The sequence below is a fragment of the Cottoperca gobio genome, chromosome 9 (genome assembly GCF_900634415.1).
Source record: "Cottoperca gobio chromosome 9, fCotGob3.1, whole genome shotgun sequence".
Lineage (NCBI taxonomy): Eukaryota > Metazoa > Chordata > Actinopteri > Perciformes > Bovichtidae > Cottoperca > Cottoperca gobio.
The window spans coordinates 29,912,034-29,927,417 of record NC_041363.1 but is presented as its reverse complement, the minus strand read 5'-3'; the positions used below and the strand labels follow the sequence as shown (position 1 = coordinate 29,927,417).

The following is a 15,384-nucleotide window of genomic DNA, read 5'->3' as shown; positions in this document are numbered from 1 at the left end:
GAAAATCTGCTGAATAAAAATCATGATACAAATATATTGACAAGCTGGGAGGATTTGTTCATTTGAAAAACGTGGGAATGAGAAAATAAATTCATTTATTTAAAAGACAAATGTGTTTGTGGCATACCTTAATTGAACTGAGCCATCATTAATCATTTAGTTACACTTGGGCTTTTCCTTCTGATATCCACCATGACAAAGTTCTATAGTAAGAACTTACAATAACAAGGACAAATAGTTGTCACCATTTACAGAACTAAAGCACTAAAAAAGCTTACTAAACAACAAATAAAATAGTATCTAAAGACTAAAAATAAAAATGATTTACAAGGGATGATGCCAAGAAAATGCATGTCTCATCTTAGCTGTGCCTTCATTGTACTTGACAGTGTAAAGCATGTTTTTTCAAAAAGGCTTCATTAAAGTCTAAAAGTAGGCTACTGAAACAAAAACATCTAATATCCCATCTCTGACATTCTAACAAACTGGAGATAAACTATACATTTTGTACAGCTAAATAGTTCTTCATGAAACTCACAGAGGTTGAATAATTCATCATAAAATCAAAGTTTCCTTCACTCTTTCTCCTCTGGAAAAAACTCAGTTGATTGACTTGATACAGATGTAATATAAAAAAGGCAACAGACACAGTGGGGTGTGAAATTGCAAATGTGTCCTTTTCCCTGCATGGGGGGGTCAGAGGTGAAGGTTCAAGGCCTGCGGTCATATTCGCTGATCTTCTTCTTGATGTGTGACAATTTGGACCTGAGATATTTACACCTCTTCTTCTTAATCTGGTAGCCTGGGGACTGCACATGACAGAACATAATTAAAATGTTATCCACAAAACCTCTTCTCTATTTTCAGAGGACTATATATATATATATATATATATATATATATATATATATATATATATATATAAAGAACAACAGTGCTGGAAATCACTGCATATGCCTTACCTTCTTGAGATTCTTCAGTCTGGTGTATTTCTCCATAACATCCTGAGAATAGAAAGATAGTGGTCAATGATCTAAAGTGACCTCTCAGAAGAAAGTACCATCCAAGATTCACACACAAATCTGATAGATGCTAAACCAAGGTTTATCAGCTCGTGACCATATCTTTTGGTCCAAAAATTAAAATTGCCCCCACGATCAGAGATGTCTTAATTTGGCTATGGCACAGACTACTTTCACTTTACGTTTATCGTATTTTCAGTCACAATTCAATGACAATGAATCACACCCACATCAGCATATCAGTCATATAAATCTCCTGTGACACCTCTGCATACTAAGACACCTTTGGTCCCCAAATCTAGCATGAAAAAAAATCAAAGGAATGCAAGATGGAAAAGTTATCCAAGAAGGCTTTTTGTCTGTAGTTCTTGGCCATATGCTAGAAAATATTAAAACTCACTACTAGGGACATATGGATAATTGTCCGATCTATGTTATCATTACCTGACCACTTTCTTATCTTTATCTTAATCTAATTCTATTTGTAATCATAACATTGTATACAAGTCCTTTGAAGCAGGGTGGATTGTTCATCCTCACCTCAGAGAGCCAAAACACAAACGGTCACGGCCACTCACTCACTCACCAGGAACTGTGGACTGCTTTCAGGGTGTTGGTTCAGAACTCTGTCGAGGTCAGCCAGGTCCTGGTTTATGCTGTCCAGCTCAGCCTGCAGGCTCTTGTACTCCTGGTGTTCCTGGTCAAATTCCCGTTTGTAGTTCAGACGCTCTTGCTCATCCACAATGGAAGGAAACAAACTGCAGACAAAACAGAACAAAATGTGGGAAATTATTATATGAGAACTAGCCATTATTGGATACTTTTTGGTAGTGCACACTCAAGACGGATTTATGGTCAAATAAATAAATAAATCAAAGTCAAAAACAGTGTCATTCATCATAACAAAATAATCTTAACACAGCTTTTTCGTAATCATAATGGACTATCAGATCCCTTCACATCCACTCACACATAGAAGTGCTCATCCTCCAGCTCATCTCCAGACTCCACACCAGTGTCATAGTCCTTCAGCCTGGGCTTCAGGCCTCCCACAGAACTGCTGATGTCTGAGTCTCTGAAAATAGAATGATTGATTTCTATATTTTTGTAGCATCTTTTTCAAGTAGCTTTCATTTCAAAAGGCATCACTGCCATCAGTCTTTTTATTTGTATATCTGTGAAGCCTCTACATCTAACTTGACATGTTACATTAACCCAAATTTCGGAACATATTGCATATATTTTTTATACAATCCTATGACACTGACGCAGTAGCTCACCCGGAAGAGCGGGTGAACCATGCATAAAGGCACAGCGGCCCGGGGTTCGAGTGTATGTCGTCCCCCTTTCCATCTTCATTATAATATCATTAAGAAAGGCATAACAAATTACTTAAAAAACAAAAACAATACAATGGCATTTTCAATATTGTACACACTCCATCTCTTAATTTTAAACACTTTACAGCTCTTTTAATATAACATTACATGTTGCTCTTATCCACTACAGTGAACTAACTACTAGTCTCCCTGGAGCAACTTAGGGTTAAGTACCTTGCTCAGGGGCACAATGGTGGCAGCCTGGTATTGAACTTGCAACCTTCATTATGGAACATTCCTTTTTTGTGAAAACTTACTTGGCTATACATCTGATTTCTGATTCCTGTCAAGTTTTGCTGACACCGACAGCAATATATATATTTTTTTTTTCCAGGAACGCTCTTTTCAAATTCACACAGTTCTACACATTCACACCTGGAAGGTGCCCACCACTCTGATCTGTTGACCACTATTATTTAACATTCATCACAAACGGTTGATGAACTCCTACTTGCAATTTCACATTCACTTTTCTGTATGGGGACCCTTTTCTTTTACATATATATTTACTTTAGTCAAAGTTATCATCCTGTTTGATCATGATGGAGCAATAGAGTTATGAGACCAATTGGCTACTTAGATGAATTAATTAGTAACAGTCGATTTTTGTGGGGGGTTTTTGGCAATATTATTAGAATGACAAGGGCCATCATATACTGTATATCTGGACCCATCTTTGTTATCCTATTCTTCAGTGTTAATATTCACATAAAGTAATCGTTTTTTTCTTTTTTCTTTATCAAAAGGGCATTGTTCAGTTTTTACTTTTTAAACTGATTTTAGTTTAGTGTTCATTTTCAGAGTGGGTTTGCAATGTTTCATTTGAGTTTTTACAGATTTAGTTTTCCATTAGTTTTAGTATGATTATAGTACAGTATAATGTCCAGAAGTATGTAGCTACATATAAAAACAGAATACATGGTTAGAGAACTGTGCAGGAATGGCTATAATGTTTAAATGTTTTGATTTGGGATTCAATGAGAGTCCTTTTTCACTGCCACACTCAGAAGAAAACAGCCCAAGTGGGTTACCATGAGCTGAATAACATTTCGTTTACTATAATATTTAAATCATCTTCTTGTCATTGAATACTACAAGACCAGACTGCTTGGGGAAAACAATAGGGATTAATGTTTCCTTTTTTTCCGGCAGTGATATATTATAGACAACTATAACAGAAATGTATTTGTTGTTTATTTTTATCAGTTTTTTAGCCAGGTATATTGTTTCAGTATAGTTTCAGATAGTTTTTCAGGTTCAGTTTACGACAATATTTTGCACTTTTTATTTTCGTTTTATTTTCAGTTTTAGTTTACGATAATAACCCTGTTGCTTCACGGAGCGATACCATAGGCCAGGGGTGTCAAACTCATTTTAGTTCAGGGGCCACATGCAGCCCAATTTGATCTCAAGTGGGCCGGACCAGTAAAATTACAGCATAATAACCTGTAAATAACTATACACAACAACTCCAAATATTTCCCATTGTTTTAGTGCAAAAAAGTACAAGTACATTCTGTAAATGTTTACATTTAATTAACTATCTTTTTATATTATGCCTCAGTTTATCATTTACTGATGAGCATTACAACTTACAGATCAGTGTATCTACAAAGGCACAAAACATTCAGTCACAGGTATCTGGAACTGAACAATATAGTATTTTATTGTTCAAAACAACTTGAACTTATTTTAAATGTACATTAATTTCCACATATGTGTAGTAATCCTGACACACCATACAAACTAAAGTGGGAATTAAGGAAGAAGGTTAAGTTATCCCCCTGCCTTGGAAATGGCAGTGCATGAATAATAGGGTTCCACCAAAGCAAACTCTTGTGTACTGAAGCTGCTGACTGACATTATATTGCATAATGTTCAATGTCTTTAAATATTTCCACAGTAAGTTATAATTTTCACAGAAATATATTCTTCAGGGTGCAAAAGTGTCTGACGCAGCATTTTACATTAAGTAGGGTTACTCACTGTTTGATTTGCTCTTGAAACTTGGTATCTTTTAGCGTCACAAGTGCATCAATATTAGGCGTGTTTTACTGATGCTCATTACAGAGAAAAGTTGTTCACAAAGGTAGGTAGTCCCAAACATGCACAAAGCTTTTGCAGCGAGGGCTGTCAATGTGGGGTACCCTGGCAAGAGATGCTGTGAAAAGGTGTCCAAGCCCACCGAGGCAAATTTGTCATTCAAATCTGAATCACACTGCAAGTCCATTACTGTAAGCTCGATATCGACGGGCAGATCAGAAGCCTTGACCATGAATAGTGAGCGAAAAACTGCGAATGCTGTCTCAAGTTTACCCAAGACCTGAAACCGTTTTTCAAACTCCCGCAGCAATCCCGTAATCTGTCTTTGTACCGAATCATGTCAGCATCTTTTAGACGAGGAACATGAGCAGGGTCACCACTTGACAGTTGTGTCTCCCACAAAGCCAGCTTCAACTTGAACGCGCGTATGCTGTCATAATGCTGTCATAATACTGTGTGATAAGTTTTTTGCAACACTTTGCAAAGTCATCCCGCCGTATGTTTGACACCCCTGCAGCGGTCAGACTGTACAATCACCACGGCCCCTGGTAGACCGCCACACCACGAACACACTATTCCACCACTGTGTGCAATTATCACTGCCATGTGCAATATTCATCATTATAAACTACTCCATGTGCAATATTCATCTTTATAAACTACTCCACTTGTAAATTATTTTATTTTTATTTTATTATCGTGCACTCGGCACTTTACTTCATATGTTCTTTGCTGCAACAATGTAAATTCCCCGTTGTGGGACTAATAAAGGATTTCTGATTCTGATTGAGTTTACAACAAACCTACAATAAAATAATTGGGTTACTTTTAAGTTGAGGGAAGTTTTCAAAAATGACAGGTGGTGGTGCTGAGGTGCACTGCATGATGCATAGCTTACCCTGGCAGGTAAAGAGGCTTGTTATGGTCCAGCTGGTCCAGATAGTCTCTGGACCCCCTAACTTTGGGATTATGGTCATTCACCAGCACATCTGGGTCACCAGACACATTGTTCACCTGAAGCAAGAGACAAGGTAAGACTTAGGTAAGATCATTCAAGTTTGACAGAAAACACGTTATGGTAGATATAAGTTTGAAGCTCAGTTTGTGTCAAATTTTGCGTGGAATTAATTAAAGCTTTAATTCTGAAAGGGACACTACAGATTTCACAGATGAAGATCAGTTCAACAGTGAAGGCGTCTGTGAAAAACAGTTGTATCCGTCTTCTGTGGCTATAGAGGAGCTTAGGAGAAAAGACTTGACAAGCTTGGGCTAGGAGACAAAACATTTATAACAAATAGCTTGAGTTACAAAATGGGGGCATGAAAGTCATGGAGATTCTAAACTAGTTGCTTCAAGGGAAGTGTATCCTGTGTTTTTGGAGCTTGAGCTGTACTTATCTATGCAGCTGCTTCAATTTTGACTTTTAACTGCCTGTGACAATTACTTTAACTTTATGAAAGTGTAATATTAAATCCCTAGAGTATCCTTCTAAGTCCTTGTTATATTAAGCGATATTATGGTGTATTATACTTGAGTATGTCAAGTAAACATTCTACTGTAGAACATCTGACCTCACTAAAGCACCCCCCCTGAAATTCAAGGTGTTTATATATATATATATATATATATATATATATATATATATATATATATATATATATATATATATATATATATATATATATATATATATATATATATATATATATATATATATATATATATATATATATATATATATATATATATATATATATATATCTCAGTGGCGGGCCGTCAGGGCCAGCAAGGCCTTCTCTGCTGGCCTAAACATCATCAGAATATAAATTTAATTTAGAAATATTTCTTTCCACAAATATGTATTAAATTATTCCCCATAGTATATTCTCTTCATTTCATAGCTTTCCTCTTGGTTGCGCTGCTTCCAGGGCTGGCCTTTATGTTAGAGCTTTTATCCAATCATATTTCAGCCATAATGTGTTGCCAGGGTCCAAACATCTGCCCTTAGGCCTTCAGATTCAACAGTGCGGGCGCCTGTCGCTTAAAGTGAACGGAGACAAAACTGTGGCATTAACCAATCAGATTTCGAGTTGGCGACGCCGGGGCCAGCTAGAAGGCGTACGATAACGTCAGCACGTCCATGTCTTTTGATTGGATATGCACTATTGAGAGGCAGAGCTATGCAGAGCTAGCAACTGACCTTGAACAAGCTAATTTGTGTAGATTTCTACAAGCTGTTTTTTTAATCCACAATGGCTGAAGGAGGACAAGAGATCGATTTGGTCGCAGATGTAGTTACAACGCCATTTTCGAGACGAACTTATCAAGAAAAGCTAGACATCGTTAGAAGAGAACGGCCAACTCCGACGCTAGTGAGTCTATCACAGGCGGGAAAAGGGTTTGTCCGCCACTTTCATATCACTAACTAGGAGCAGTACCCCTGGCTCACAGCCTCCGAGAGGCACGGCACATTGTACTGCTGGGAATGCCTGCTATTTAAAACTGATCGATTTGGTGTTTGGAGCCACACTGAGTTTGCAAACTTGAGTTGTCTAACCAAGGCTGCAATGAGACACCAAAGCACGGCTGGGCACTTACAAGCTACGGTACTTTTGAAAACCTTTGGGGACACCCGAGTGGATCTACAGCTCAACGAACAAGTGCGCAGGGAAACGGAGCTCCACAATGAAAGGGTGAACAAAAATAGGGAAATATTGAAAAGACTGATTGCTTGTGTCCTGTTTTTGGGTAAACAGGAACTTTCATTTAGGGGACACGATGAAAGCGCACAGTCCACAAACAGAGGAAACTACGTGGAACTTCTTTCTTTTCTTGCTGAAAACAACACAGATTTGCATTACCACCTGTCCACAAACAAAGGGTTTACTGCGACGTCAGGCAAAATACAAAACAACCTGATTTATGCTATTGCTGAAGTGATGAAAAATGGAGATAAAAAAAGCACCCTTTTTCGCTGTTATGGTGGACGAGACGACAGACGTGGGTAATGTAACACAGCTGGCGCTTGTCCTGCGTTATGTGACGGACACAGGTGTCAAGGAGCGGTTTGTCAGATTTGAAGATGTTACAAGCGGCAAGCGAGCTGATGACATTGCCGCTCTTATTTTCCGTTTCATGGAGGAATATGAATGTAGTCTGGATAAAGTTGTAAAAACAGAACTGACTGATTTTGAAGGGAAAAGTCCCACTGAACTCCTTGATTTCCTTAAGCAGAACAATCTGAGTGAGAGCATGGGGCAGCTTTACACATTGGCATGTGTGGCAGTGACTATCCCTGTGTCCACTGCTTCTGCCGAGAGGTCATTCTCGGCCTTAAAGCGAATTAAAACTTATGGCAGAAATGCTACTGGACAGACTCGGCTTTCAGCATTAACCTCCATGTCTATAGAAAATGACTTATTGGTGGAACTGAAACGCACAGATAAACTGTACAACAGAATCATTGAAGTCTTCTTGAGGAAATAAAGGAGGATGGATTTTGTGTTCAAATAATCAGTTGTTTTGGTGAGTAACAAGCATTTTGTTTTTTGACAAATATATAAAATGTTTGATGGTTTTGCAAGAGATGTAGAGATGTTTGTGGCGCACTGGCTCAGCTGTGCAGTAACAGTACTCAAGGAGACTTGTTGAATTGTTTTGGTTTAACCTTTATCAAAGTGGACATTCAAGGCTAGGAATACACTTTCACCACTGTCGCAAATATATCCTCATGAACAAATGCAAATTATTTGTTTGTTTTCTTTTATTTTCAGTGAATAGTTTGTGTCTTTATTCTTTATCGTCAGGTTTCTTAAATGAAACTGCTTTAGGTGCGACAATGCGCTGTTTAGTGAACACACTTGTTAAAGCTCACATACTTTTAGTGGACTTAATAAAACTTTGTAGACTAATCCCTTAAAAGCGCCTTTTATTTTTAAGTTTTAACAGTATCCTAGCGATCTTAAAGCTGGTAGTTTAACACTCTTAATTGTAAATGCGGATTTATTGATTATAAATGCTTCTGAAATATTAATATAACTCTGTTGTACTTGACTATGTTAAGGTGATGCAACACCCGGTTATACTGCGTTTCTGTCTAAATGTAGTTTCTAGAGCCATGGCGTCATAATGATGGTATTAAGAGGTGGAATAATTCAGGTAGGACTGTGTAGGACATTACTGAAGGCCTAGGTGGGAAATGCACGGCCTGCCACTGAGATATAGATATATATATATATATATATATATATATATATATATATATATATATATATATATATATATATATATATATCTTTTAATAAATAAAGTAAACGCTTATGTTATTTATCTAATTTATGTGCACGTTTCAGTGTTTACTGCGTTGCTTTGCGCATTCACTCTCCTCCGCTCTGTTTTATACGAAGGGCGGGGCTTCGCTTCCGACACACAAACAGAGACAGAGCAGAGGAAAGGAGAGGAGGGAACTAAATAGAATCCCCCCCCCCCCCCACTACCTAGGGGAAACACTGATAAGCATTCTTGAATTTCACTATAGATTTTAATGATCTATTTAAAAAATATTTATATCAACAAAGTCACGTGTGACCTCGGATGATATAAGCTTGTATAAGTTTGGGTGTCATCGATGAGATCAGTCCTACAGAATCTCGCAGGATCACGAGATTTCGAGTGACGAAGCCTACACTCTTTGCCGAAGTGACAAAACTCAAAAGCCCTCTGCTAACTGTATGAAAAGTTACATTAACGCAATAGGAAACAATGTATTCACTATCAGTTTATGTTTAGCTATCTCACCGCTGATGAACATGACATGACATGACTGGCGTCCGCCAGTCCGAGGTTTGAGTGTTAGAGTAGGAAACTCTTTTATGGGATTTATTTGCTTGCTTTATACCAAAAGATTTATTACAAAAGACACCAATTTAAAAAAAATCTATTTTCTTCTACAAAAGTTTGCCTGCCTGCCTGAGGTTCCAGACAGGTTTTCCTGAGGCTCCTCTCATACTTGACCTAGTTTATGCTTTATCAACAACCTGTTCTCTTCATATGATAAACATTAGGGTTATATGCAGCATTCACCAGGACCAACCGGTTCCTTTACTTCTCCCTGCATGTGTGAATAACATGATACCATTACTACAATCAACAATAAGCCTGAGACAATGTCTCTCAGATAGTACAACTGCTGACACATCTGGTCTGATCGCATTGCTTGGAAAGGGCACACAGCTGAAATGAAAACTATGTTGGTATGGAAGTAGTTTTTAGGTTAACATTTTCATTTGTGCCACTGTCCTCAGAACGCAAACCATGATGATGTCATTACTGGAAATGACAGCACACTTCGATTTGTATTAATGTTTTTTTGTATATCATTCAAAGTGCCATTTAGATTGTATGTTCTAATAGTTGTTCAATAACTTTTTATTTTTAGAACACATCCTCCTGACAACACAGGACATCATGCTGCAACTATGAGTGGTTAAACAGACCACACCCAGAAACTGTAATAGAAACCATCCCTGTTTGTTACAAGTCTCGCATGACAGTAACTGGAAGTAAAATATTTTCCTATGTATGTTGTAGTTTTGAGGAAAAATAGTTAAGTCATGGCTTTAGGATAACCATGAGATACAGTAAAAGTGTATTTCAAGGTTTTATGGAAGTCCTTAAAGTCATAAACATCTTTGTAAAAAAAAGCATTTTGCAAAGTAACAGACTGATAAAAAAAAACTAGTTTCTAGTCAAATTATCACCACACTAAAAAGAAAAACGGCAACGGAAACATGAAATTACTCTCAACATCCACATTTCCCATTTTATTTCCCCTTACCTTTAGTTGTGTTATAATCGTATTCCACTCTCTGATAGTATCATATACTGTATATTGTGGGTCATCTTGTTCAACTCTTTATTGAGGCTATATGACGCCTAAACTGAGTGAAATATTCAAACCCACTATTCCATGTTTTGTTATGACTGCACTATCCCATCAAATTAAAAATATTCCAGATGTTTTGTGCATCAATTTACTCAAATTTCCTCCAAATTCCCCCTTATATATGTGCGTCTTTGGAAATGTTGTGATCTCTAGATGTTTGTCTGTAAATTCTGACCCAGAGGTGGTTAAATGAGTTTAAATACATGAATTGTAATAGATTAAATGTTGAGTATTTAAAATGGCTATTTAAAAAACACTTAGTATCCATGTGTTTTAAAATACTGTTTTTACTTTAGTTCACACTTTAAAACTACTGTCCTTATTTGTTGAAATGACCTGATGTACTTAGTTTAGTCTTAGTTTGTTGAATAAAAGCAACATTTAGTTGATACAGTTTTTTGCTCTTCACTCAGATGCCCTATAAACACACAAACAAACATCCACTCACCCACTCCCCGACGCTGTTGTGTAGACCATCATTGATGACCTTCACTTCCTCCCAGAGAATGCGATCCCGGCCCCAGCGCCTGATGTTGGAGCGAGTCTTGACTGCAAACACGAGCAGGATGATGAGGGCAATAAACACCAGAAAGCCCAGGACAATAGCTATGGCCTGCAGGAATGACACAACTCAACGTCAGTGGGCTGGCATTCCATCCGCTGACATATATTGTAAATAACAGGGATGTCTGGAGGTGGGAGTTACCACAAGACTCAGACTTATCAATACTAAATCTGAGTCAATAGTGCAAACAGGATAGCTCCAAGCCACTGCCTCCACACTGTACTATGTTAAAGGTTCACCAAAATCCCCCCAAGATTACAAAGAAACTTCTGCTACTACCCCCAAACAACAGGAACAGCTCATTTAGTTTAAGGAGCGAACGCATCCAAAATTACATTTGAAAAACTCCACATTTTCTATCTAGAAGCAATGTCCTTGCTACTAAGAATAATCCTCCAATCATTGTGAGCAACTTCCCTGTTTTCGCCTCCTATCTATCTCCATACTTATGGATGTGACCAGTGAGCCTTGAAATTGTATTAGGTTTCCACCACAGGGATCATTAGGTCAGTGTCTTTGTGCATCTAGAAAAGCGCTATATAAATGATATGCATTATTTATTATTAGTAGCTCTAGACACATGTTGTCGAGTGTGATAGATTACCTGCATGATTTTTATGTCATACTGAAAAGAATTAAAACCAATGACTGTCCGGATGGTAAGTGAAACATTGTAAAAGCTATAGTAGAACACTGCATAATACATTGTTAAATGGTGAGAAATTATTACATTTCACATAAACTTGCCAAAGTATATTTGTTTGTGACATGTCGGTGCTAGATCTTCATCAGGCCGGTCTAGCATTGAAACAGCGCAAATAAAAGGTATTCTTTCAAGTTAGACAGTGTGCTATATGTGGTTTATTTGCAATTTTGGATTTAGTCAGCCCTTTAATCCCAGTCATGTGTAAAGTGAAAGCACAAGTGATTTGTAGTAACTGGGGCTAAAACATGCCAAACCACTGGTATGGTCTTTTAAGACAATCATATTCTAAAGCTGCTTCATGAATTAATATTCAGGACCTACATTATATCTGATAAGATTTAACAACATTTACAAAAATGTGCTTAATGTGCTTATTGTCTTTGAATCTGCACCATGTAGAAATCTTAAGATTGTTGAAAACATAAATTTTAACAAATAATCGAATCTCATATTCAGTATTCATACATTATTCTTCTTAGTATCATCTAGTTAGTATCATCATCATCTTAAAAACGGACTGAATGAGGCTTGATTGCAGCACCAGTGTCTACAGTGCCTATAGTATATGTGTATATGTTTAAACAAGATGAGCATTGTAAATAAGCTGATTTAGTATTGAAAAAAGGGAGAAATTATTTCTTTCTACGATAATTTTGGATATAATGACTTAAAAATGATAAACGCAGGAAACTACAGAGAAAAAGAGTGTTTGCTACTCTTGGCACCACTCCATAGTGGTTTTTAGCTGTCAGTGGAAAATTACTGTTGACTATATGGCTACAACGGAATAGTATATCTGTGATATCTGTGTAAACAATCTACTGGATTCATTACCGGATTCTTGTTGGTAAAGAATCTATACAGTATATACCCCCCATAAATCCCAAACACCACCACAGCCTCCCAAAAAAGCAAGCAAATCCCACCTCTTGGGGCTCCACCACACAGTAATGGTAAAGGTACTGGTTAAGGAAGATGCCCTGGGCCTGGTTCTGGTTCTGGTACTGGGCACACAGTTGGCGGATCTGGCTGTAGTAGACCGATCCTGTGGACTGGGCTGTTGGGTTCACAGCCACAAGGTACACAATAGTGGCGATGATCATCAGAAATGCCAAGATGGCACAGATGATGATGGTTGCTAGGTAAAACTTTGATGAGCGAGCAGCATTTTGCCTTGAAACAACCAACACAAATATAATGAGCACAGCTATGAAGGTAATGGCAGAGATGGCAATGATAAAGCCTTTTCCAGCTTTGGGATCCATTTGTGTTCCTCCATAGGAACCGCCACTGCCACTGCCACTACCATAGCCGCTACCATATGAACCGGAACCATATGAACCACTACCATAGGAACCGCTACCATAGGAACCACTACCATAGGAACCGCTACCATAACCTGGCAATACGCTAGTTCCACCTCCCAGACCCATGAGGCTCATATCGTAGTCCCAGGCCAGTGTGGAGGCGACACAGGCAAACACAGCCACACACATGATGATGATGATGATACACAATATCTTCATGACACCAGGTGGTGAAGTCCAGCGGTAGAAGTGAAGCATTTTCTCTATTGGGTAGTGTCTGCTGCTGTGGCTGCAATAGAAAAGGACAGAGGAGCTGCGCTCAGTGTTTGTTGTAACAGAACAGACTCTGTGGAGTGATCTGTAAACTCCTGGCAGATGCATTTCCCATATGGCATGACAAACACTCACACTAAATACGAATTAGGCACATACTGTATGTTGGTGTAAGCATTTTTTTTCATCCAGATTAGCAAAACATTTGTGACTTCCTCCCTTTTCACAAGTAAAATGTCACACTAAGCTGGTTAAATAAAAAAGTAGAATGACAAGCAGTTCTTCCTGTGGATAAAAAAATCTCCACTTTAAAAAGGACCTGCAAGTTTGCTGAAAAACTGTAGGTAGTTTGAGCTGGAATTATTACTTGGGTTTTAATTTATCGATTGGTGTACAAAATGTCACCAAAAATGGCCATCTCAATTTCCTAGAGCCCAAAGGGATGTCTTTGAATTTATCATACGAGCAGTCCAAAACTCAAACATATTCAATTGACACTGATAAATGATTGATTACCAAATTGTTGGAGGTTGATGTTTTGCTGATTGACTAATTGACACATACAGTCGTTCCAATGCACAATTCTATTTCTATTTTGTTACATAAACAAGGCACAACAACTAAAACCAGGCCGATTAATATTCTGTTCTGTAATAGACAAGGATGTTCCCCCCAAAAAATATTCAATGTTTGCAAGGTAACAGTGGTAAATATGTGTAGCCCACTAGCCTACACATAAAATAAACTATAGTAAAGCAGACTAGTCAAGACAGAACACTCACCTGTAGCTGATATTACAACAGCTAATATGATGGGCTTCATCTCAAAATTGCTCCCACCCTTTTATTTTGTAAGTTCCCAACTTCTTCATGGTATTTCTTTGACTGTACCTCGGGGGCTGGTACTAATGATTATTTTCATTATGAATAAATCTCCCATCCATCAGAAAATAGTGAAGCATAGCAATCACAATTTTCTAGAGCAGAAGGGGACGTCATGGAATGCCTGTTTGTCTGACTGAAAGTCCAAAACCCAAGGATATTAATAACAATAATAATAAATTGTATTTGTAAAACGCCTTTCAAATCTAAAAGCAATCTCAAGGCGCTAAATATATTCAATCTACTATAATATAAGACAAGGAGAAACAAATGCTCATATTTGAGAAGCTTGAAACATTAAATGGGTGGTACTTTTGCTTTCAAATGTATTTAAATAATTAATCACTTATCAAAACAGTTGACAATGAATTTTCTGTCAATTGATCATTGCAGCTCTATGTACCTTATCTCTATACAAGACCAACAGAGATAATTGGTTGTTTTGTCTGGCTAAGGCAGAAAAGTGTCATATTTTCCAAAATTATGCTGCTAATGTTGGATCCCTCAGCTGCTACAGAGGTGTGTGCCGTAAAAAGTAAAAATATATATAGTGGCTGAGACATGAGGATGACAGTGTAGTAAGAGATATTTGTAAGTCAACTTACTGTTTGCTACCACTTGGCTTGTACGGTCGGGAACTGTGTTTGTGGTTCGGCATAGTGCAATCCAACTGGAACTCACCCTGCTAGAAGAAAAAACACAACTATGGATTTTGTAAAACATAGGTAAAGTGACTTATATATGATATTAACTATCAGTATCAACCAGATCAACTATATTTCCTGGAGTGCCACAGAGCAGCAGCCATGTGACAGACCCATTAGATGTTTCAGTAAACTCAATATAGTGGCAGTGCAACAACCCCAGCAACTTTATTTCCTAAATGTATGCAGCTATTATTTGGGCGCAAAAATAAAAAGATGATACTGGTAGTTGAGTTTAGGCTTCATATTTAATCCCATTTAGTTTGCATTAAATATAATTGGCATAAGTCCCACCAATTTCCAAACCTGTTCCAATGGTTCTTCCTACTTTAAGGCCCTGTCACACAGCTCCGTATGGCAGAAACATATGCCGGCGTATATGAAAATTTGCTCAAAATTTGTCAGAGTCCAAAATAAGTCCAACTTTTCCACAGCGGTATTGTAGCTGACGTATACATAACCAATACATACCGAATTATTATACGTATGTCAAACCTATTGATAGCGTATCACTTACTTATTTAAAAAGTATCAGAGCGTCTGGCCAACGGAGCTGGAAA

General features: G+C 37.7%; 1 protein-coding gene across 2 annotated transcripts in view; it reads right to left on the bottom strand.

Annotated features, from left to right (window-relative positions):
* Window positions 1-78: 78 nt before the first annotated feature.
* Window positions 79-15,384, bottom strand: part of oclnb (occludin b) — a 17,114-nt gene continuing 1,808 nt past the window's right edge. The window contains exons 2-9 of one of the 2 annotated variants that reach the window (XM_029439909.1): window positions 14,726-14,805; window positions 12,586-13,255; window positions 10,837-11,001; window positions 5,343-5,458; window positions 1,993-2,097; window positions 1,609-1,780; window positions 963-1,004; window positions 79-809 (exon numbers count right to left, since the gene is read on the bottom strand). In XM_029439909.1, coding sequence (XP_029295769.1) covers window positions 711-809; window positions 963-1,004; window positions 1,609-1,780; window positions 1,993-2,097; window positions 5,343-5,458; window positions 10,837-11,001; window positions 12,586-13,255; window positions 14,726-14,778 — 1,422 coding nt within the window. In that variant the 5' untranslated portion in view covers window positions 14,779-14,805 and the 3' untranslated portion in view covers window positions 79-710. The remainder of the gene's footprint in view (window positions 810-962; window positions 1,005-1,608; window positions 1,781-1,992; window positions 2,098-5,342; window positions 5,459-10,836; window positions 11,002-12,585; window positions 13,256-14,725; window positions 14,806-15,384) is intronic. The other variant, XM_029439911.1, reaches the window with a different exon arrangement.